At 44.5% G+C, this 24585-nt stretch overlaps 1 protein-coding gene across 1 annotated transcript in view; it reads right to left on the bottom strand.

Moving 5' to 3' along the window:
• Positions 1–3858: 3858 nt before the first annotated feature.
• The window catches only part of ANTXRL (ANTXR like), a 53296-nt gene continuing 32569 nt past the window's right edge, over positions 3859–24585 (bottom strand). The window contains exons 15-18 of the mRNA XM_074154563.1: positions 22431–22529; positions 20766–20933; positions 19380–19460; positions 3859–4195 (exon numbers count right to left, since the gene is read on the bottom strand). Of these exons, the coding sequence (XP_074010664.1) occupies positions 3965–4195; positions 19380–19460; positions 20766–20933; positions 22431–22529 (579 nt within the window). The 3' untranslated portion in view covers positions 3859–3964. The remainder of the gene's footprint in view (positions 4196–19379; positions 19461–20765; positions 20934–22430; positions 22530–24585) is intronic.

Raw genomic sequence — 24585 nt, 5'->3', positions numbered from 1 at the left:
GTCAGCTTGAAACCCATGGGGTTTCCCTCCCCACTGCTTCGCGCCTTGTGTCCTCTCACATCTGTGCTACGTGGGAGCCAAAGGTCCCCGGAATCCACATTTTTCTCTCAGATTCTCCAAATACTCGCTTTCTGCGAGTTTCAAATGATGCTACGCGCTGAGAGAGATGGGAATCATCCCATACGAGAACGTTTCTTAGCAGCGTAACTACTGTGATCACGCCTGACGCGCAGGCACCCCGGAACACACACACACTGACCTATCAAGCCAGTCAGAGGATTCTGTCCATTTATTTTGAGCCAGCTCTCAGCTGACAGACACCAGAACTACTGCCTGGACTTCAGTCGGCCTGTGCTGACTGACACCAGGTAAGGATCAAGCTCAACAGACGGTAAAATAACAACCGGTTTCTCCTACTGCGTTGTTACGGTACCCGAGGTCACCGCGAACGGATACGTTTCTACGCAACCAAAAGGCCTTTCTGCAGCCAGCGCAGCATATTCACCACCCCCCCCTTTGCAAAGGTAACTCCTCTCTTCCCCCCACTTCACCGGCAAACTAAACCTGCAGCGCTCCCATCACAGCAGCTGCAGCCAGAACTGGAGTTACAGCCCAAACGTTTAATTTTATGTAGTGAAAATGCCGGGAACTCCATTTATAGAATCATAGAATTGTCCAGGTTGGAAGGGACCTTTCAGATCATCTAGTCCAACCATCAACCTAACTCTGATAAAAACCACCACTAAACCATGTCTCTAAGCACCACATCTACTCATCTTTTAAATACCTTTGTGCTGAATCTGATTTCCAAATTCATGGTGCTTCCGGCTCTATCATACATGGAACTGATCACCTGGAAGCCCAAACCACTCCTACCCTTGCTGCACTTGCAAGTTATGCAAAAAATGTCAGTAATCTCCGCAAGACTGGCTCTTCCAGCAGAGAAGAATATTCTCCTCAACCACACACAGCAGACACGTTGGATGAGCAACTGGGAGAAGCCCTCCATAAGCCAACACCTCCAATTCTCACTGGAAACGAGTCCAGTTCTACCAACAACAACGCAAATCTGCAACAGCTCTACCGACCCCTCTCAAGATCTGTACGGGTGCAAGACAACACAAAATCTGGCTGCCAGGCTTTCTCATGAGCTAAAGTTTACTCCTGAGCCATGAATTCAACTTTATTAGCAGATACTAACCCTGTAAGCAAGTTTTCCCTTTTATTATTACCTCATTTGCGAGCTCCACCTTTGTTTTGATCTCATCACCACCCACTGATAAGAGACGCGGCACCCACCGAGCAGCGGGTCTGCCCCTCTCCCACAGGCAGCTAAACCTCAAACGCCACGGCTTGTTCTGGCAGGGGAATAGGGTTTATTTCCCTCTGCCATTTCAATTCCTCGGTAGCATTTCATGGCTAATTATTCTTAGACAGCCAACGTGAGAGGCTGTAAGGTTCAACCGTACGTACATATTACAGCTGGTCTTAGAGCCAGCAAGTTTGTTTCACGTAAGCGTCCACGCGACCAAAATAACGTCAGCCGATGATCTCTGCTTGTAAAGCACCTTCCCCCATGTCCGGGTCCCTACCCCATCACTGGAGTCACCCCTTTTCTTCCACTGGTGTCAGACCTTCCACTGATGGAAAAACTGACGTGTTTTAGTTTCACCTTTCAGCCGAAGAGAAGGGAGATAATTAAGTGCTGTCTGTGTGTGTTGCGCTGGCTGCACAAGGCCTTTCCGTTCATAGGAATGTGATTCTCCCAGCCATTTTTGTAAAAGAAGAGAAACCAAACAAAAACCTACCCAGTTCCCACACACGCAGACACACACATACACACACACTTCCCTCTCCTCCAACCAGAAATCCAGTCTTATGGACCAAATTATGCAGACCCTATTCAATTGACTGAAAAGAACAAGGACAGGGTTGAGCGCATCCCAATTCTCCTTTCTGGTAACGATGAGGTCACAGGTCAGCAAAGTACTTGGGCATAAGGATGTTCCTCTTGACCTGCAGGACATTTTAATGCATGCAGAAGTGCTTCGCTGGCTCAGGCCTAAATTAGGAAGAGCTCCAAGGCCAGCTGGCACCCACGGGTGTGATTCCACTACCTGCACCAATATACATGAGGTAAGAGCGTAACTCAAAGAGAGCGGAGCAGCGCAAGAGGAGGAAGAGGCTCTGTGGTTCTTCTGAGTTTATCTTTGACAGCCTCAGCTGCATACACACGGCATGTCACAGTGGTCAGCAGAGACGGATGAGAGCTTGGTACAAAGTTCTGCAAGTGGGATTCCCACTGGAAAAAGGCAAGCCTGATTTCTAATTGTACCAGTGCAGCTTTATACGCCTGTAACAACTGCAGGAAGAGGCCTTAAATGTGGAGTAACTGCTCAATACAGCTAGTGTTTTACCCTGGACTTATGTGCCAATAACCACTGTGATGTGCCACACACCCACACACAGATGGAGAGATAGGTATATGCTGTGTCATAACGCAACATAAACATTATTTCTACAACTATCTTAATAACGCAGCCAGCGCCAAAGCGAACCAGCACAGTGATCTGCAACCACCCTCTCCAGTACAATATGACAGGCAGCGGTGGAGAAAAAAGCAAGCTCGGGTGTTATTTTGATTCACTAGGGAACGATCTGGGCACAACCCACTCAGGTGTTGCTCAGTGAACACTACCCATGGGCTGTCCCACAGTCCCGCGTCAAAAATTCCCACCTCTGTGTGGGTGCTCACATCGCTTTCTGATGACACAGGGAATTGAGGGCACGGGTGAGCAGTCACAACGTTTGGGAAATCCTCTAGCAAACGTGTTTTAAACCAGGAGTAAAAGCTCATACCGACACATCACGCCATGCCTCTCAACCCCGGGCAGACTGCAAGGTTCCATACCAGTGGCATCTGGACTGTCTAAAGAAAGAGCTTCTCACGGAGGAACTCAGGTTGGAATCACAAGAGGATCTAGTTCTGCCTGGCAGTGAGATCAAAAGGAAACTTATCTAATTAAACAGCAATGGAATCAGTCCCTCAGTGCTGCTGATACAAATAACGTGCTGTTCGCATATCATAGCATTCATGCTCAAATTGCACGTATATTTGCTCCGTTTTGGACCACGTTTTTTGCAAACGAAAACTAAAATCCTAGCCAAAACGTTTTTTCTCAGAATTCCTCTGAACTTTGGACAAATCTGAACCCAGGTCTTGAACAAGGTTTGGATTTCCAGAACCGATTATCTGCCCTTCAGTGGCGATTCTATGCAACCAAATCTAAACACAGGCAGAGATGGCAGGCTCCAAACCGATTTGCTCAGGAGAAAAAGGTACCTCTCTTCTCTGCTACGTTACTGTTGGCAGATTATTGGCACATAGTCTCGTTTTACCTCGTTATTGTTATAGCCGTCCTATAAACTTCCGTGGAAATTCGACCTGCAGAACCAAAGGCAGAAAGTTATCTTTGCAATTCTTGTTCCGTATTAACTGTCGCAGGGGAGGAAAAAAAAAAAAAAAGCTAATTCCTCAATGAACTACGTTTAAACCAACTTGCAGGCGGCAGCGATCGAAACAACTGATGCACGTGTGCCCGCTAAAGTTATTACTGAAGGGTCCGACGTAGCAAGTCAGACAAATGTCATATGTAAATACATCTTCAAATGTATACATACAAAAGCCGCTGCTGTGTCTAGATGATCGTTTTGGTTTGTTTCTATACCCCATAGCTCTGAATCTATCCACTGAATGCTTACTCAGCACGTGTGGTATAAATATATTCATACACTAAAATTGACACGTGGCAATTTTTCTTTTTTTTTTTTTTCCTTTTCTTCTTTTTTTTTTTTTTTGCTGACCAGCAACAAATTCTGATATCTTTAACTGTAAACCAATACTCAATAAATATGCCGTGTTCAGCAAAGGGACATGTGTTGTCGATCAGGGTTTTGCTGCGCTCTAAGCCATGGGCTGTGGGGGTGGGCGGGAAGGAGGAGGTCCAGGGGGGGCTCGGGATGGGGGTGGTCCGGGAGGAGGCTGCCTGGAAGGGGGCTGCAGAGACACAGGAGGAGAAGCATTCCTTGGAGCGTTGTTGAAAGGAACATCATCACGCCGTGGCAGCTTTGGCGGTGGGCTGTAAGGGGCAGAGGTTCCATCCGATTTCACCCGAGTGAAGTTTATGCATCTTCCCTAGAGGAAAAGAGAAATTCATTATTTATAAAAAGCAGGTGTTTTGACTCAGCAGCAGCTAAGCAAAGGGACTACAAGCAGAGGGGCCAGGCTGCTTTTTGAGATCTTCATCCAGTAGGATTCACTGGGTCCAGGACGTAACATTCAGACCGCGCTGTCCTGAAGGTCACCACCAGAAACCAATACGTTCCTTGAGGGTCTCAGTGCTCCTGCTTACAGAGAATAGCCCAGGACTGGTTTAACCCAAAAGGTACACCAGTGTGACTTTGCTCACACGTGCCCTCTGCTCTGCTTCCAGGCGCTATGAAGAACATGCCTAAAGCCACCAAAGTGATGCATGCCTTGGTGAGATCCCTGACTGAAAAAGCTGTGATTGAAAGAAAAACTCATGGCAGAGACAGGATTATACCAGAGGAACAACCTCAGCAAAGACACCATCTGTAGCTTTCCTTCTCACAGTGATGCTAGCCTAGCTGGTGGCCATGCTTTGAACGTCACACTGGGATAGTCCATCTGTCTTCTGCGCTCCAAATGTAGACGTGGCTTCCCTCACAAACACCAACAGAGTGTGGGACTTGCACAAAGGGCTCTCCAATGAATACACTTTCAGAATGGATGTGGGATGCAGGCAGGCAGGACCTGATGGGAGAACTGTGGATGGAGCTTTTAAACCAGGAATAGCTTGGGTTTGAAAAGAAAAAACACCAAGCACTGGGGATGTCCTAGTCAACTAGGGGCTAAATGCAAATAGGTCAGGGTTTCCTTTAGCTTTGCACAGGTTCCCACTAACCAAGTTCTGGACAGGAAGAGAGACAGCGAGACCCCAAAGAGCACCTAGGCTTTCCTGTGGGGAGCAGCCAGGGGCTCCTGGGCACTTCAAAACCAACACGGCAACCTCAGTCAGACACCAAGATTTCTGCTGTACTTGTTCCTTCCCACGACCCCTAAAAAGTTTTGTTACAAACTGCCCCACTATTTCTGCAGAAGCCTCATGAAACCCTGCGGACACAACCTTGCGTGAGGAGATGCAACACTTGGCATCACTGCCTCCACCTCCTCACCTGGGGATGTGGGAGATGCTTGTGCAAGAACCCAGCTGCCACAAGCTTGCCAGAAGCCTGCCTGAAAATGCAGGAGCGACACCACCAACACCCCATTTACAGGAGCTGGGATGTGGTTTCCAAGTAAGTAACTGTGGGCCGGCAAGCACTCATCCCATCAGTGAACACCATTTGCCACCACCTTTTCCTCTGCGCATCAGGCAAAGGCAAAACATTTTGTTCCACGTAACAATCATCTGAATGAAAATGGCCTCTACAGTTTAGCATGGAGGGCAATGTTACCTGTTTTTTCCTCTTCTCAAGGCAAACACTAGCTGGGAGAAAAAGAAATAAACTTGTTTGGTTTGTTTAGAAAACATCTGTCCCAGAAGGCATCTTCCCTCCATTGTTTTGAAAGATGCGCAGAGCCATGACGCTGATGACAGCCAGAGGTTTAGGTTGCATGCTGGAATCAACAAACCAACTTCAGCTCAAGATTATGCCAACATCCCCCAAGTAAAATTCAGGAGAAGGACCCTGGATTTAGAAAAGCTTATCTCAGAGCTAAGCAGCTGTGAATCACAATCCCCACAGCTACCAATGGCTGTGATAACAGGGAATACCAGAACCCACACCAGTGACAGGTCACTGCTAGCCCAGTGCTGCCTGGCACGAGGAAATGGAAGGTGTTCAGGGAATGGGCTGAGTTTCTGTGGGACCCCACAAACGACAGTTTACCGTGAAATCCAGGCAAACGCCATCCCAGCTGAACCACAACTATCTGTTTTGTTAAGTGATTTCCAATGCCTGCACCTTCGTTCAGGAAAACTAGTTCTTTAAAAAGAAGTGACTCACTTCAGTCTATGGCTTCTCTGAAGGAAGGCAAGCAGAGTATCAAGAGAAGCTTGTGCAAGCTCCAGAGAGCTCAGAAAATGATTCAACAACTGTACTAACACCCAAAGGGTACCACCCTACTGCTTACTTGGACTGGATGGCTCAGGGCTTCAAGAGCTCAGCTGCAGCCAAGAGCTGTTTGAATGGGCGTGTTGTTGTCTGTACATGAGACATACTTATAGGTCTCAGTCCCAGCCTTCACCATCACAATTCACCACTGCATTTGAACAACAACCGCACTAAGTAGGATAAAATCCCCTTTCTAAAAATCCAGGCTTCTTACAGCAGACTTTGGTTATGAACCAGGTTCAAGGCAATGCTTACTGGGGCCAGAGCCTCCGCATGGAGGCAAAGGTCTTGGTTACTTCCACAACAAAGATAAGCCATTGGATCAAAAACCCACAAGCTTTACTCTACTCCATCACAGAACTCAAGTCCTCACCACCATGAGTTAGTACCCCACCAGGAGTACTGCGTCCAGCTCTGGAGCCCTCAGCACAGGAAAGACATAGATGTGTTTGAGCAGGTCCAGAGGAGGCCACAAAAATTATCAGAGGGCTGGAGCCCCTCTGCTGTGAGGACAGGCTGAGAGAGTTGGGGGTGTTAAGCCTGGAGAAGAGAAGGCTCCAGGGAGACCTTATTGTGGCCTTTCAGTACTTAAAGGGAGCTGACAAGAAAGATGGGGACAAATTTTTTAGCAGGGCCTGTTGTGATAGGACAAGAGGTAATAACTTTAAACTAAAAGAGGGAAGATTTAGACTAGATAGAAGGAAAAAATTGTTTACAATGAGGGTGGGGAAACACTGGAACAGGTTGCCCAGAGAGGTGGCAGATGCCCCATCCCTGGAAACACTCCAGGGCAGGTTGGACAGGGCTCTGAGCGACCTGATCTGGTTGAAGATGTCCCTGCTCATTGCAGGGGGGTTGGACTAGATGACCTTTAAAGGTCTCTTCCAACCCAAACTGTTCTATGACCCTATGATTCTTTAACATTGCAGTAAGCAGCCGTCCTTGTCAGCTATTTGTCCTCTCCCGCGCTCCATTGTATCCAGAGCACACTTGGAAACTCAGCAGTATTTACTGCCATGCAATGGACGTTACAGATATATTTAACAGCTGTACTGCAAATACATTTGAAAAGATTCAACCTTGATATTTGTAAAGTTAGGAGTAGAGAAGAGCTAAATAACCACCCAGGATAAAAAAAGAAAAAGAAAAAAACCGTAAAAAACATTAGAGATACTCAGATGAGATGCACCGTATGGGAAAGGAAAAAATTAAGAACAGAACAATCTCCCTTATAGTAAACGCAAAGCTGCAAACCCAACACTAGTGCTTTTGCCTACGAGCCTTTCCTGCCTCTCCGCTGTGTCTCTCTCCCAACCATCAATTCCAAATATATTCATAGTTTATAATCAAAGGGGATCCCATAAATCTGTTTGCATTACTTTCACCTCAGTTAAAGTGATAGGCGACGTCAAACTGCTGCCAGTTTCTGCCACACTCACTGATTTGTCAGACAGATGGGTAATTTAAAGGCCATGCGCCGCATTGTGTCATGAAAGATACGGTTGGGTTGGGAGAGTCTGACAGAGAGAGGCTTGGGTGATCGATGTATGTATTGTGACACTTCCTCACAAAAGATTATCGGTGTTAGGCTACAATTTCATATATCAAAGACTTCTGGTGAATACGGGAGCAAATCCTCCTGAGCACTTCGAGCAGCCATTGATAAAAGGAGGCCAAACCCTTAGCCAGCATTAGGATTAACAACCAAAAGGAAAAGGGAGGAACACATGATAATAAATCCTAGTTTGGATTTATCAAGCATATTTCCTCAAAGGATTTCTAGGTTGGAGAATTAAGCCCTCCACTCATCACACTTTCCTAATAACTGAGTGTCACAGCTATTCTACCTAACGTGCACATCCCTTTGGGGTTAGTTTACAAAAAAAATCCATAATGTTTCTCAAATAACAGGATTTTTAATATCTTATGTTTGAAAGGATTAACTTTAGGCATATAAAGCATTTAAACCATAGAGAACATGGACAGAAATCAGGTAATCTGCACACTCACCTATGCTCTCCCTGCACAGGGGATTAAGAGGGATTAAGTGGGATTAAGAGCCACCGGCCACCAGCACTTTAGCGGTGGCAACAGTATTTCTTCCCCCGAAGCATAGTGTAAATGGAATATTTTAGGGAAGGAGTCTAGAGTTGCAAGGTGCAGTAATACCACGATGATCTCGGGCACAACAGCTGTCAGGAGCTGCTTTATTGTTTTGTGGGAAGCAGACGATGCGCGTAAATCCAGTTCTGTCTGGTTTCAGCCCCGCTCCCAGTACAGGATCCCTCAGATGGTGTGACCCGCTCCGCGTACCGTCATTCAGGCACCAACTGAAGGTCAGCCATGCGCCATATGGAGTTACGCCCTTACTTCAGCTCACATCTGCACACTCTTCCCCATGCACAATTATTTTGCCTCCCCATATGTCCATCCACTTGTTAGGCTCTTGTTATGCTGCTTGCCAAATTGGCTTTTCAAGAAGTACAGATACTGAAGCAGCGGGATCTGCCCTTGTCCCAACTCCAGCTTTTATCCCAGTGTAACAATCACATGTGCAACTCAGGCACTTTGTACTTCCAGGCAATGCCTCCTCGACCACCTAAGATGTGTTTTTGTGTGTGGTTTAAGGGGGGGAGAGGAAGGGAGGGACCTCTTGAAAGCCACCACATCTTGTTTCTGGGCTGCTTTCATCACAGTCCTCAGTACATCATTCCCCAGTGCTTGTTCCCCAAAATCTTTAGCTACTACTCAGCAAGTTTTCAATGGAAAGGAACAACTGTTAAAAGGATCCAGGCAATTTGAAGAGTGCCATGGGCAAGTCTCTTTCCCCCCCGGTACCAAGAGCACTTCAGCAAAAAGAATTTTAAAAATCTGCCTCATCTGCCAGAAGCTGTTCCTTCTCTCTGTTTATTTTAATACATGCATTGGTGTTTATTTAACAAAAAAATCAAACCCAGTTTCATCTCTGTGCATGCCAGAGTGTGCGCAAAAGTATGTCTGTTTCTTATTTTTAGCTGCATTAGTTGACCTAATAAAAGATATCCTTCCTGTTACAAACGTTGCTTGAGTTTTCATTCACTCTTGGTTTTGCCCGGGGAGTCTCAGTGCTGCAGTTCTGTCCAGCAGAGGAGGGTATCTGACTGAGGAAGATACTCTTAAAAGTTTACTGAAATTTCTTGGTCTTTGGCTTTGCAAGAATATGACACTTGCCTTTACATTTTAGAATGGATTCAAATAAAATCATTCCTTTAAAGTTTGAGCGTAGCAATCCAAAACACTGGACCACCAAGTTAAAAAAATAAAGTAGCTCCCAGTCAGAAGTATCACATACAGGTTGCTGAAATCTGAAACGAACACGATTTCCTTGGGCTCAAAGTAGTCACCTTTCTCCCCAGTTTTGTTTACAGATGTTACTGGGATGACTCTGCCAGCTTGCCATGGACATGGTTTGTCAGAACATAGCTTCTCTTCCTAAAGTTCCGCGTAAAAACGGAGCTCTAAAATTCAAAATTATTAATAGATTTGGGGTTTTAGGCTACCTACAAAACCACAAGAGTGAGCATCTGCAAAAAGTCAGAATCATTTCAGCTCAGGGAAGGTTTTGATCCACGCACCCAGAAACCAATGGGATATATACCTTCAGGATCAGTGTCTTTTGAAAAAGCTGAATCTTGGGAAAATTTGAGGACAGGATAACCCCCAACCTCTAATAATGAACAAAAGCGTTCCAGCAGAAACAGCTATCCTAAAACAGCAACAGGATGGGAAACTTGTTTAGCAAATGTATTTATGAATGAGGTAGATTATGGATACAGTAATTTTACGAAGAAAGAGCTGAACGGAGGTGGTACAGAGTTCCCACTATCCGAGTTCCCTGGGCAAGTGTCAGGATCAGCAGCTGGCTCCTCGGGAGCCAGGATCTGTGTGCACTGGGCTTTGCCAAAAGCCTCCTCACACTGCACTGCTTCATGCTGACTGTGCGCTGAACATGTCACGGCTCATTACAACCTTCACGGATTTCCTGGGAATTGCACTGATTACCCTGCAGCACACAGGCTAGAAATTAGGGAGCTGCTGAAACAGTTTGTCACGTAAAACCTAAGCCTGCCTGGTTTTCAGGCGTATTCAAGTAACTTTCACTAACTCCTAACTCTTACATTTGGGACTGAGTGGTTTTGTGTTGAAAAATAAACTATTAGAAACGTCAGAGATTCCCATATCAGCAGTTTGGTGGCTGATCATACTTTCAGGTCAGCAAATATGTAATTTATAATTATTTTCTAATTATATTATTTAACAATTAAATTTTAATCACCATTAATTATACTGTGGTTATGGCATTAAGCATTAACAATCATTTTATTAACTTGTAATTAATTTTTATATGAAGCCATTTTCAGTTATTAGGTCTCAAATCAAAACATTAAATACCATCAACATGAAATATTTGTTTACGTGAGAATCTGGCTCTTTAAATATCTTTCAGTTTAATAAGTACTGTCTTGTCAATAACAATTTTCTGGGAATCTATCTGGCAGCTCAGCACTGATGCCTAAAATGATGGTAAACCAAAACTATGAAGAGAAAAGAGAAAATGAGGTTGACCTGGAGAGAGGAGGATTTTAAAAGTAAGGTCCAGTAAAATGGCAGCATCCAACAATGAGAATAGAATTATTGTTTCCTTTAGCGTTGCTTTTAAAAAGGAAAATCAGTTCAGCCCTTTCTTTATCCAGTGTGTTATTCGGCCTCTTTATAAGTGAACTCGTACCACTTCTGCTCCCTCCTTCTGTGGTGGAGTTATTGGAGGGGAAGGAAATCACTGCCTTGTGAATCATTCCTATTGTAACAGTGAGGCCCCTATTACGGCCTTCGGTACGTCACAAAGTCAAGCTGAAAATTACAAAACGATGAGTGCAAATGCACAAGGATGATCCGAGCAGCAGCAGCAAACTCTGTTTACAGCACAGTGGGAGCCAGCTGGAATTAGACTGAGGCTTAAGGTGTGAGAGGTAACACAATTTTAAACAAGACATGTCCTGACCCAGAAGGGGCAGAGATATTTAAAAGCAGCTGAGGCACGTGTGGATCCTTCACACAGCCCACAAAGGCACCTTATAAGCAACTTTTCTGCCTTTTCTGACTTTTTAGCAAACAAACTTAAACCACCCAAGAGCCTCGTTCACTGGCTCGCTGGTGCAGCCCCAGGGAGACACATTACAGAAAATACAGCTACAGGAGCCAAATAGCTGAGAAAGTAGGATTTATGGGGTGGGGGTGGGAGGAGAGAGCACAGGAGCTCCTCTTTTGAGACCAAGGGTGTGATAACCCCATCCAGGGGATCCCCCAGGGGACGAGGGAGGTGGGTTGCCAGGGCAAACTCACAAACAGCCCCATGGCATGCACCGCACGTAACGGTGGCAATAAAAGTCATCTTTCGGTTCACTTGCTGGCCGAGCAAAAAGTCAACAACAACCAAAAGCCTTCGGTTTTCAAGCAGAAGAAATATGTCAAAGTAAGTTTCACTCGGGCTTGAAACATGTATGTTGTTCATTTCAAAACATCTTTTCTTTGAGTTTCAGATGGAAAAAAAGTGTTTAAAAAAAATAAATTGAAAATATTCACACTTTCTCAAAGGTATTTGTTCAACTGCAGCTAATTCCACGAACGCGGAATACATGCAGACCATCTAAAGAAGCAGTTTTTAGCCAAAACAAAAAGAGTGACCTAGAAAACGGTGTCCAGACCTACTAGGGAATTACGATACAGATAGGAACTGTTTTGCAGTAGGGTTAATAGCTGCAGTATCCCAGGCCACTGAAGCTTCTTTAATCAGAATAGCGAGAGCTGAATACAATCAAGTACTGATAGGTTCCCAATTCATGCACATCTGCAGACACTGCTCCTCAGTTCAGTCTCAACTGTGCATGGTACTGCCTGAAACCAGGGATGGATCCTCTGGGAGCAGCCTATTGCATTAGTTTGAGGACCAGCGCAGGAATACACTGAAGAGAAGTGGGTTACCTCCAGCTTTCCCCTGGAGAAACCAACCAATACTGAGGAATCTGAAGGAGGAATAGCTCAGCCAAGAAAATCAGCCTTTTAAACGAGGACCAGGACCCTTCAGCAAGATAAACTTGATGAGCACATTCCCACTATCCAGCTCTCACACGCCTGATACCGCTTTTCCCGCTTAGGCACACAAGGAAAGCGACAGGGAGAACCCAGCCCAGTATTGAGGACAGGGCTATTCAAACAATTTCTATCACAATCCATTCAACAGGGAGCTGCATGTTGTTCCCAGCCCTGCCTTAGCAGGAAAATGCAGCAAAGGGCTACAGACACCTTCTGAAAGATGGGCCAGAGTCACAAGACATCTTGCAGGAATGCACAAAACATCACAGGTCTTGGACCTTGCTGAGGTTGTGGCTGAAGTAATGCACAGTGCAGATCTATAGCAAAGCCCTGTTGAGTCTGAGCCCTAAAAAAGCTGACGTGGCAAAGGGAATAGAAAAGGATAACACTGGACGCAACCAAAGTTAAGGTCTATCAGGCATACTTTATATTCAGTACCGATCTCAAAGTACAGTCAACGCCAGACCAAATCCCACCCAAACCTGAGAAAAATATCTTAACCTAAACCTGCGCTCAAAATGCACAATTTACTGCCTTCCTCTTTTCTGGCAGCTTTTATGGATGAGGCTCCCAAAGAGGAGGAAGCGAGGAGAGCCACTCTTGGGTCATGTCATCTACCCAAGGTTATGCAGCAGCTTGGGGGGGGGGGGATTAAAAAAAAAAAAAAAAAAAAAAAAAGTATTTACAAGTTCAGGACTTGTGACTCACATCCCTTGTTTTAACCACAGCACCACACATTTCCACACTTGAATGCTGACCAGACTAGAATGTGGTTCAAGAAAAAAAAAAAAAACAACAAACGGTAGTTGGTTTGCAAACGATTTTTCTCTTTCCTTTGGCATTTTCAGGGAAAAGGAGATCGCACTTGTCCATCACCTCGAATGGGGAGGGCTTTGGAGCATAGCAACGAGAGCAACAAACATTCGCTGGGTGCAACAGGCTCAGCCTTGAGGTATTGGCAGCTTGCTGGGAGGAGCAAATTAGGCCACAAAGGACCATAGCTGGTCTTGCTCAAACTGTAATTAAGTGTCACCGTGCTTTCCAGGGTGAATTGTTTGATTGTCTCTTCAGGAGCAAGCTGTGATTATGGCAAGCACAGAGGAAGAGTACAATGCTCTTCACCCACCTAGGGCTAAGGATAATGATGGAGATTCTCAGATTTCTGGTGAAAATGGTTATTACTTTTAACTTGCCTCAGCCCAAAAGGTAAGATCCTGGCCCAGCACACAGACAAGCTGCCTCTTTGTCCAGAGTCTGGAAACTGGTACAAGTATCCCCAGCCCATCTCTGGGCAACTGGCTCCTAGATGGCTCTGCTGATACCCACAGCAAGTAGATGGTAAACCTACAGCTCCCAGGTTCCTCTGTGCATGTCACAAGGATTTTCTTCTCTTGGGATGAGACTCATACAGTTCATTATCAGTGCTGGCGTATTGACAAAGCACAGAAAACCTCTCCTCCCCAAAAAGCTCCTATTTTAAGTTAGATGGAAGAGCTCCTTGGGACACCACCACCTTATTATTTCTAGGAATGAACATACCAGGGAAGCAAGTCAAATATTGAAGTCCTGACAGGGAGGGAAAAAGAAGTGATATGTTCACATGCTACTGAAAAAAAAAAAAAAAAAAAAATGCAGATCTTAAAAAGCTGCAGAAACCACCAGTGTTGCTGGAAAGACTGCCAAGCACTTGCAGTCTTGTTGCTTGTTGCAGGAACAGTTCCTATCTGAGACTGGAACTGGCATATAGAACTGGAGGATTTATTATTAACCTGATGTTTGTGTTCAAAGCAAGGTTAAGTTAAGATCAAGACTTGTCAGACATAGCTCAAACTCTTCAGGTTGAGTAGTATCTTTGAGTTACTTGTACAACGGCAGACACAGTCATTTGGGTTCTCTTCTGGTACCACATCATGACCCACAGTAGTTTATAGAAGAACAGAGGCATCCAGAAATACAGCTCCTCTGTACAGAGCAATGATGCAATACCTTTTCATCTGTAGCTATCACTCCAGCCAATAACTTTAGTATGAATAATAGTATTAACACATTATCTTGCAGAGTGGTTTTTTTATTTCCAAAGCTCAACCACCTTCAGAGGAAGGTCACAACATTATTTTGCATATGGGGGAACTAATTCCTACAGAGTTACCACAATTATGGAAGCAGAGCGCTAAAGAAGGCTGGGTAGGGTAAATTAAGATGCACAGGTCCCAGCAATCCAACTGAGACAAGAAAAGGCGAGGTTCAGCACTGATCCTGGGTGCTGCCAAGAAACAACAGTCCTTATCCCAAAGTCACATTCCCTATGAAAAAAAAACCCTGAGAATCAGACCTGGTGAGCCTTTTTCTTTGCCATAAATACCAAAGAAATATCAAAGTGGTACACGTGCTTTTAGAGTAGCAGAAGAGCCCCCTGTCTACCTAACAGAGTCCATCTATGAAGTGCTCAGAGCGCTGTTAGGACCATGGTCTCACCCTCCTAGAATTTACTGTTCATCTCATTTATCACTGTGGAAGTTCAGTACAACAGGAGTGAAGAACAACCTACACCAGCTACAGCCAGGGTCCCCAGGGTGACAGCTTAACGACAAGGCCAATCCATTCTGTTGTGTAGCTTGTGCTAAGCAGGATTTGCACCCAAGGCCCATTTGTGAAGCCTTCTTCCACGTCAGAAATAACATGATCCTGGCACAAGTGAGAGGTAATGTCAGTTTATGGGGGCTTCTTGCAGGATGGGAAATTCATTTGTCACCGATTATATATTTCCAGTCGCAGTGCTCAGCACATGGAATGGTTTGGGTTGGAAGGGACCTTAAAGATCATCCAGTTCCAACCCCCCTGCCCTGGGCAGGGACACCTCCCACCAGACCAGGTTGCTCAGAGCCCCATCCAGCCTGGTCTTGAACACCTCCAGGGATGGGGCATCCTGGGAACCGAGCATTAGGATGCTAGCCCCACACTAGGGAACTCTTTTTTTCTCCATGCCATGCCTGCTACAGCAGGAATGAACCCTAGAGATACTGGTCTCCTTTGGAAAAAGGAAAAAGAGTAAAACGGGGGCTACGTGTCACATTTTCATTGAAAGTGACAAAGTGAGATCACCTACTGTGGCAGGCAATGTCCCCATCTCCTTAATTTTTCAGCAGCTTATAAAGATAATTGGATCCAGAAAGGTTAAGCAAAGGGAGAAAAGCCCCAGAACCAGGCAGCAGTCTCTGATACACACAGTGTGAAGGAGCCAGGTGCTGCTTTTCTAGCACCCCCTGTAGCTCTGCCAATTACTACTTGGGCGATTACAACACATCTCCAAGCAAGCGGCAGGTAAACCTGTTAAAGGCCATTACTCAATCTTGAAAAGAAGTAATTAGTATGAGCTCTAAATAGCACTGCTACGTAGGCAGCACGGAGTGATGGGCGGGTACTGCCCTCCCCGTGGGCTGCATTCAAACTGCTGACCACCCGTGGGCAGCAGCCAGAAAATAATTACTAGTTATTAATGATCCATAGGCTTGATGTCCCACCATTCATCTGGGGAGTCCCAAGTGCCTGGGAAGCCTTAACTAAACCTCACAGCTGTAAGGAAGGTAAATACTGTGTTCTCATGATTGTTTTGCAGTTGGGAAAAGTAAGGTACACAGATGTCATCCTCAGCATTACAAAGAATCACTCAAAATTGGAGGGTAATCTGACCTTCTGAGCTTTAACAAACCTATCAGCTTATAAATGATTACTTTGAAAGGGACACACAGAATAAGGAACCCAAATACTCCCGTTCTTCTCATTTCAGAGGCTGATGTTTAAAATTCCAGCTGCCATGTCTTGTTCAAAGTCACACAACGACTCAATGGTGAGAACCTGAAAGGACCCAGAAGTCCTGGCTTCAAATATGACCAGCAGCTTACAGTTTGTGAAATTGTATGGCTGCACAGCAGCCTTTTTACTTTCAGTTTTACGGAATGAAGAATTAAAAAGAGGCTTTCAGGTTTTTGTCCAACAGCCTGCTTCTAGTCCCCTCTCCCAGGAAAGGGCTTTGCACGTGCAAAGGGCAGTACTGCTAAAACATTACTTTTTTCTAAGTAAAGTCCCACAAACATACAAGGGTGATGATGACAGCAAAATCCAGTCTACACTCTAACTCTCTGTTGCAGGTAATTTTTCAGTGACAAAAATGAGATCACTTTCTAAAGCTTTAAAGTAAACAGGAGCAACTCTGCCCGGGGGGAAAAATGTAGGGTTTTTTTAGTTGAGGTTTTCGGTAAACCAAGCCTCCGAGAATTTCCTGTGGCAGTATGTGCTGAAATGCAAAATGGAACGGATTTGCTGAAAGCAGCAACTAAGCAGACCGTTTGAAAGAAGCATCTCACCTTCTTCTCTGCACATATCGGGGCTTTTAATGCTGACTTGCTGGCATTGGTAACAGCCCCACTTCTGATCCATTGGGCCGAGGAGAAGAACCTGAAAGTTCCCTTTTGCAGAGACTATTGACAACCTGCCCCACCAGCTACTGCGGTTTCTATGAGATACTTCAAGATAGCCAGACATTAATATTTCCCAAACTCCAGTGTTCATAACAGCCCCTGCAAGGTCATAACTAAGCTCAGGAGGACACCAACATAGAGGTGATGGGGAAGTCCTCAAGGCAGCCTGAGTATCCTGAACAACACACAGCTTGCAAACCCATGTGGCCACTCTGGCACGCTCCCTGTTGCTGGATGAGCAGTGTCCCCACCTCAGAGTTGTTAATCCCTTTATTGGGCCAAAAGGACTGCTGGTCCTCTAAATCCCAAATTTCTGGTGGAGGAAGGGAAGAACAGCAGCCTAGCTCTAAAGGATTTATCGCTGCAATAGCACAAATGCCTATCAAGGCTTCACGGTTGCACACTACTGCAAGGAAGAAAGCCCAGCAATCTGCAGAAGAGCTGCTAGCCCCTTTTTCATCTCTCCATTCTTCTGCTGATGCCTTCGGAGAGCTCAGCAAAAAGCCATCCCACTAATAGCAGCCTGTCTGCTAATGATGGGGTAGAGCTAAGTGTTTGTTTATCCCTTGATGTCTCATCCTAGTGCAAGAGGCTCCTGCCAGGGGTGACCTGCAGAAGTCGAGTGAGCAGGGTCCTGTGACCCTTGCTGAGGTATTTGCCAAACTAAAACCCACCAATTTCAGTGGTGGGGCTTTCGCCCTGAAATACAGGCCTGTGATAGCCTTTATTTTTTTTTACAGCAGAAAGATGTCCAGTCATTTTCTTGCTTCACTTCCAATATTCTTCAGCTTTAGTTAATTTCACAGGCCAGGGAACAGAGATGATCCTATTCTTCCACCGAATCTGACTCAATAGGATTCTTTCCACCCTATTTCCCAGATGTACGTTTGATTTTCTAAGATTCCCCCTGATACAATAATCCTTCAGCTTGCTCGGTTTTACATTGCCTCTTTTGAGTCCCTCGTCCTCCCCACAGCAGAGCTGGAAGGCGAGGAACTGAGGATCCCTGTTCGGAGCCAGCCCCCTGCATGTTTCTTGACCGCGTAGGCAAACAGAGGCTCCCTTGTGCTCTGCACTGATAGAAACGTACCAACCGAGGGAGTGAAAGGCAGAGGATAGATTCGTATTATACAATGTTAGCGCTATCAAAATACAGCTGGGCCTAAAGAGCCTATTCAGAAGCTCTAGATCGTGCTCAAAAAGTAAATAAGGTGTCTTGAGCGCAGCTGCCTTGAAAAGGCAGCTCAGTGTAACAGTTAAACCCATTTTACAAAGTAGCATAGGAAGCCGAGTCTGTTCTCTTAGTTTCCTTACGCACCGAAAGAAAAAGGGACGAGACTAAACTTTAAATACTGAAGCTGCATATGTTTGGTTAGTAACTAGACAAATGTCCTACCAGTATTTTGCCAAAAGTTGGAGGGCTGTAGTGTATCTGCCCTAGATGATGTAAATTAGGGCTGCTTAAGACTGTTATTAGGTGTAAAAACCATCCAGGCAGACAAGCCCAGCACAAGGGCCTCTGCACCACTCACACCCACAAAAAATAAAAAACAAAACACTTTGCAGCCTCTACTACTGTAACTCTATAACCCCTTTCCCTGAGGGCAAAGGCAATGAAATGTATAGATTCTGGCCAGAGAAGGGCAGCAGGGGAGAGAAAGATGGTGTCTCTGCTTGGTCCTCCTGTTTCAAAGCTCCACTGCAAAAAAACCATATTTGAAGGTACAACAGGACTCAATTCTTATGGAGTTGTCCCCCCAGAATAACAAGATAGAGACAACCGTAACGGTGCCAGGCTCTCACAGGGAAATCAGGAGAGAGCTCTGAACTAAGCTAATTGCAGTGACCCAGCGGCTCTGAAAGGCACACACTCCCTCCATCCTCCCAGGAGGAATCTACTCCTGACCTACCTTTGCCCCATAGACTTCATTAAGGCAGGAGATAACTCTCTGCTACATATAGGACAAGTCCAAGAAACGTGTCTTTGCACAGAATTCTACAGAAACTTTATTCTCCTTTAACTTTGCTATAATTTGTTTCTTCATTACCTGCACAGTTCATGGCTTCTCTCATTAATCACTTAACTCTATTATTAAATCTGAGAAGCATTTTTATGAAGTTGGGTAGGAAGGATAATTACTGTTGTAGAATGACTACCGCATATTTAAATTCAAAACGAGCAGTCCCCCAGAACCCACAAACAACGAACCTATCCTTTGACTTCAACACAGGTGGCCAGGAACAAGGCTAAGAATTTATATGGCTGAAAAAGGTCTCATTTACTACTTTGACCAGCCAGTTTATTCCTTAGTCTGCTCAAATCATCACAACAGAGACATTACTGCTGACCTTTTGGGGCAATACTTTTAAATAGATGCCACAGCAAACATTTTAGCTCATTTTGAAATCTCTGGTTCTTGTGACAAATTTTTAGCCTTAGGGTAATGTGAAAAAAGTCAAGCTCACCAAAAAAAGAGAGGAAAAAATAAAAAAAGATGGGGTTGTTGGAAGGGAAGAGTATTGCGGCTGCTAACAGAGAAGTGACACATCAGTGTGTTTGTCACACCTTACCTTATCCCCTGGCTGCGGTCTCATAAGAGAGACTTGATCATAGCCTCGTCGAACCAAAGCCCACAGTGCATCAAGTTTGCCCTGGAATTGAAAAAAAAAATTAAAAAAAATGACACAACCAAGAAATTTGGGGAAAACAGCACAAAACTACAGGTGAGTTGATCCAGCCTTTCCGAATTAAACTGTCTACACAAAGACTGCTCTTGTGCCCTTGCCCTCTGTACACTGCTTATCTAGACAGCCAAAGAAGAGACCTCAGTGGAGTAACATGTACCCAATATGCAATGGGCCAAATTCAGCTGGCTCAAAACTCACCAAGGATGACTGTAATTTAGTGTGAACAATTCCGCTAAGAGGTACGATTAGACCAGTGTTACATTAACAAAAGGCAGAACAACAAAAAGTACTGTACTGACTGGGCGGTGAGCTGGAGGATGGATAAACAGCCACAAGAACTACCTACCTAGGCAGGCTTTAAAATTCACAGGTACTTTCCAGACAGTAAATTCAAGCACTGTTAAACTGATCTGTGAGCATGGAGGGGAAGGGGGAACTCATCCCACAAAGCACTGGTTTGGGACATGGCCACAGGTTTCTGGGATGAGCACGGTATGCTGCTCCCTTGGCCTGTGCTTCCAGCCCTTCAGCTTCCTTCCCTGAAAGGGGAGATAACAGCTCTGCCCTGCCTCAAGGGTTGTCTGAGGATACATACATTAAAATACACCAGATACTATAACTATACCGGGGAGACACCAGATACTATAATGACATGGAAGAAATGGGGATGAAAGTGTGGAGAGACTGAGCGACTTGCCCAAAATCAAACACTACGTCTTGTGGCTGAACTAGAGGGGAACAGCACTGAATCCCAACCCAAGGCCTCAGCCACAGCGCAATCTAAGCAAGGATGGTGCAGTTCATCTGATCCTTTTCATACGCTGCCTCACGATGGCACAAAACAGCATCCCCCCTCTTGGCCCTCCATAAGAGTTGAGGTATCTGCTGTTGCAACTCAGGCAACACAAAAGTACCTGAAAAGGTGTGAGCTAAGGGAGGGCAGATCTCTGCTTATGCCTTTCAACCTCCTCCACTCTTCCTCAAAAAGCTATGGTGACACAGTCCCAGGTGAAATAATCATAGAATGGTTCAGGTTGGAAGGGAGCTTAAAGATGACCGAGTGCCAACCCCTCTGCCATGGGCAGGGACACCTCCCACTACACCAGATATCTTGCACGTACCAAGATACCGGCAAAGTTCAGGGTTACTGGCCATTTTTCTAAACAGCCTCTCCCAGATTTGCCATAAAAAAAACTGCACTAAAGCAGCGGGATGTATTAACACGAGTGACATGAAAGATTTAGTAAAACCAAAGGGCAGACACTTTACCTTGATCGGAGTGTACCATTTCCGCTGGGAAGGTGGTTTTCGCACATGGGGCTTTTTCGGCTTGGGTTCCCACGGCTCATACTCCTGTTCTGGCAACTTAATAATAGCATTTTTGGGCTTCTCCAATTTTGCTCCTTCCTCTGTTGACCCCTTGTCTCCCCATCGCACCTGAAGTCAGAAGAACACACTGTAAGCAGACACACTACAGCAGTCCCCACCAGCAGGTGGTTTTCAGAGACATTAACCTAGTTCCCATCAGATGACCCAATGCCACCAGACATGAAGCCAAATTGATGAAGGCACCAAACTCCCACTGCGATCAGAAACACACATTAAAGAGTCAAAACAGTCTCACTCAACTACTGGAACCACTACCCTTTGCACCCTGCAGTAACGAAAGGTGTTGTAGGACTTCATAGCATGTGGATGGTTTAAGAGCATCAGCCCTCAAAATTGTGCAGCTACTACTAAAACCAGCTCTTCCAAAGGCACCTGGCACAGTCACAAGAGAGAGATCAATAACTTTATCTTCACACACTATACACTACTTATTTCAAGCTGAAATTCCGATTTGGTTGTGTTTCTTACCACAAATGGAAATGTGATCCTGCATTTAAGGGCAATATATAGGGTTACTCAGCACCAAGGATAAAATTCCCCCAAGGAAAATGGTTAAGGATATTAAGATGCAATACTTAAGCTGCAGACTTGCAAGGACTTGCTGGGAAGCCATTGCTTTCATTCTGCCAGCCCTAGTTTGGTCCAGATCCTCAGCTGGTTTACATTCACCCACCTCTCTCAGCTACCAATTATATCTGATGGGAGGTTCTGGTGTGACGTCCCTAAAACTCATCATTAGGCCCTCAGCTGAGTGACAATTTCCTGCCTTATGTTACCCATGGTTAGGAACACTGAATTGATGTCACTAACACGGTTATTTGCAGGAGTTAGCAGCTGATCCCAGCGTTATCCACTGACTCCCTGGAATGCATATGCCATAGGACAGCACAAGGCAAATTTCTGTCACGGTGACACCTCACTTCACACATCAAGACCGGCCTGTGCATGAATCCCAGAGCAGGATTTGATTCATTGGCCAATTTTAACACAGATGGGTTAAACCTGGGTTAACACAGGTGCATTAGGAGTTAGTGCTTAACTGAAAAAAAAAAAGAATTTAAAAATTCACCCAAAACTCAAACCCAAAAAGAAAAAATAAAAAAAAAAAAAAAAAGAGGTAAAAAGGAAATATCACTGGTTTAAATTCCTCAAACCAAGTTCTTCCAGCCAGCCAGGCACACTGTAGACGGCACCCTCAAATACTCAGAACCAGTGTAATTCTGCCTGAGACAAGAGAACTGGACCCAACTGCGCTGACGGGTTTGAGTCAGTAAATTGAAACTGCTTTTGGTGCTTATCCCATTTCTTAACCTGTACATTTTTTTCTCTGGCTCATCATGCTAGATTCATTTAATTATTCATGCGAACGATGGCGGCTTGATGTCTGCTACTTGGACAGCAGGTGCAATCAGGTGGACAAGCCCTAACTAAATCCCAGTCTCTAGTCAAGCAAGGTAGCTTTTTAAAAATCACATAAAAAACATATTGCTATGATTTATAATTAAATGTGCTGATTTTGACAATACAAAAGAACAACCCAAATACCTCCATCCTCTTAATCCCACCAACACCTCGACCTCCATAATAAGATGCATCCACAGTTGGCCACTTTTTCTTTGGCAATCCATCTTCATCATCTGATTCCTGTGGGAAAGACAGGGAGATATTACTGCTGTTCTCACATAAACAGCATAAACTATGGAAAACAAATGAACATCCTACAGTCCAAGCCTTGGATATCTGGCTTTGCGTGTTGGACTTATTTGCTGACAAAAACAGAAGTCTCTTGTCTCTGCAGCTGCAATTTTAACTAGGGAAGCCAAAGAGGGTTGCCTATTCCTCTCTCCGGGCAGCTTTTATTTAGTCAAATATGCATTGAGCTTCAAAATCACAACTGACTTGTAAAGGAAGGCAAAGTGGAGATGAATCGTACATTATACTGGCTTGCAGCAATCAGTTAGCCCAAAGAAATAATTTCTTAATTGCGCTTTTAAAACTTAATGTCACCTAACAGGGAAAAGAGCTACCACTGTGAGTTTTTTTAACATGTGCATCAGACCCTTTTCTGATGGCAGCTGTAACCAGTTATTCTACGCTGCTTGATTCTTTGTGGAGCCTGGCTCAAGCTGTACAGTTTGGAACCAGGACTCAGACTGGAGCGTCTCCAAATCGTCAGGAACCTCAGATCCAGAGTTTTTGACCTGCAATTACAAAGGCTGCAGATTATTTTTCTGGAGCATGGGAGGGTCTGAATCAGGGCTTTACTTCAGGTTCATTGTTCTGTTCTTACTTAACTACAAGCTGGCAACCGCTTCTGGTTCGGATCGAACTTTTTTTACCTTTTTGGGTTTTTTTTGGTATTATAAGTGAAGAACTTCTTAACTAGGCAGACTAATAGCAAAATGAAGTTAATCATAGCATAACCTCATGTCTATTTCTTATTTGGAACAGGAGGAGAGGTCTATTAAACACTGACAGGAGCTGTAAAAAAAAACCTTTGTAAAAAAACCTCTGTCACCTTGAGCCAATAAAAGTCACTGGGATTTCTCAGAGTCCCTATCGTTACGCTGACTCGAGGCAGCTGAAAGTCACACCCTGACACTCCCCAAGTACATACATAATTGACGAAAGAGCCCAACAAGCCTCCTACAATACCATTTCCATTCCTTGCATTCTAATATAAAGACCAATAACTACACCTCATGCTGATATATAGATGTGCATGCTGCTCTTGGACTGGCCACGCACAGTGCTCTCTGCTCATTTTCATCCCGACAAGTATGTTTCTAGATACATTGCCTGGACTTAGTTTTCACTAAAAAAAAATTTTTTTTAAAAAAAATCAAGTGAAATCCAAATACTAGAGATGGACACAAATTATTGTCAGAGTACTAGGTGACATTTTCTCAAAATTGCCCTACGTGTTTTGACTGGAATGTAAATGAAATTGAGATTCCAAAAGCCAACAACAGCTTTTAGAAAACATGCCTTAATATTTTATTTTTTTTTTCCCTTTTTAACTCTTAGATTATGCCTTGGAGAAAGGTATTTCCACTCAGTGACATCTGATCTCTCAGTTATGGTTTATGGGTCAGTTCCTCCAAAAAATTCTTTAGTGTGGCCGGGCAAGACGAGAGTTGACATTTTCATTAACTAGTAAGGAGGGCTCAGTTTTTGTTTTGGGTTTTTTTGTTGTTGGTGATGGTTTTTTTATATTGTTTTTGGTTTTTTTTATCCCAAGTCAGGGAAATAAATATACAAACCAGTGTGGTTTGGTGTTGGGTTTTGTTGTTTAGATTTTGGTTTTGTTTGTTTGTTTTTAAGAGTATAACAAATACACAAACAAGGTCTATTGAATTTCGTGCCACATCTAAAACAGTACCCAGTGACCTACATCAGCTGTTTGAATTCATTTATATCTGATTCCATTGTGAACTTGGAGTACTAATCTAAAATATCCTGCCTCTTCCATGCAATGTAACACAGATTTCAAGACTTCATGTCTAACAACCCTTAATTGCTGGCAAGTCTGACAGTAGCAAGACACAGCTAATCATGATGGCTGATGCCTAGCTATGTGTTCAGCATAGGAGATATTTTATCAGCTGGAAAAGTAACACCAACAGCTACTACAGACATTTTTAAAAGTAATGGAAATCTAATGCTTGCACTTTAGAACAAGTTTTAGATAGCAGCAATA

Source organism: Numenius arquata, chromosome 10 (assembly GCF_964106895.1).
Source record: "Numenius arquata chromosome 10, bNumArq3.hap1.1, whole genome shotgun sequence".
NCBI lineage: Eukaryota > Metazoa > Chordata > Aves > Charadriiformes > Scolopacidae > Numenius > Numenius arquata.
The sequence above is the reverse complement of the archived record's forward strand: the minus strand, read 5'-3'. Positions and strand labels throughout refer to the sequence as shown.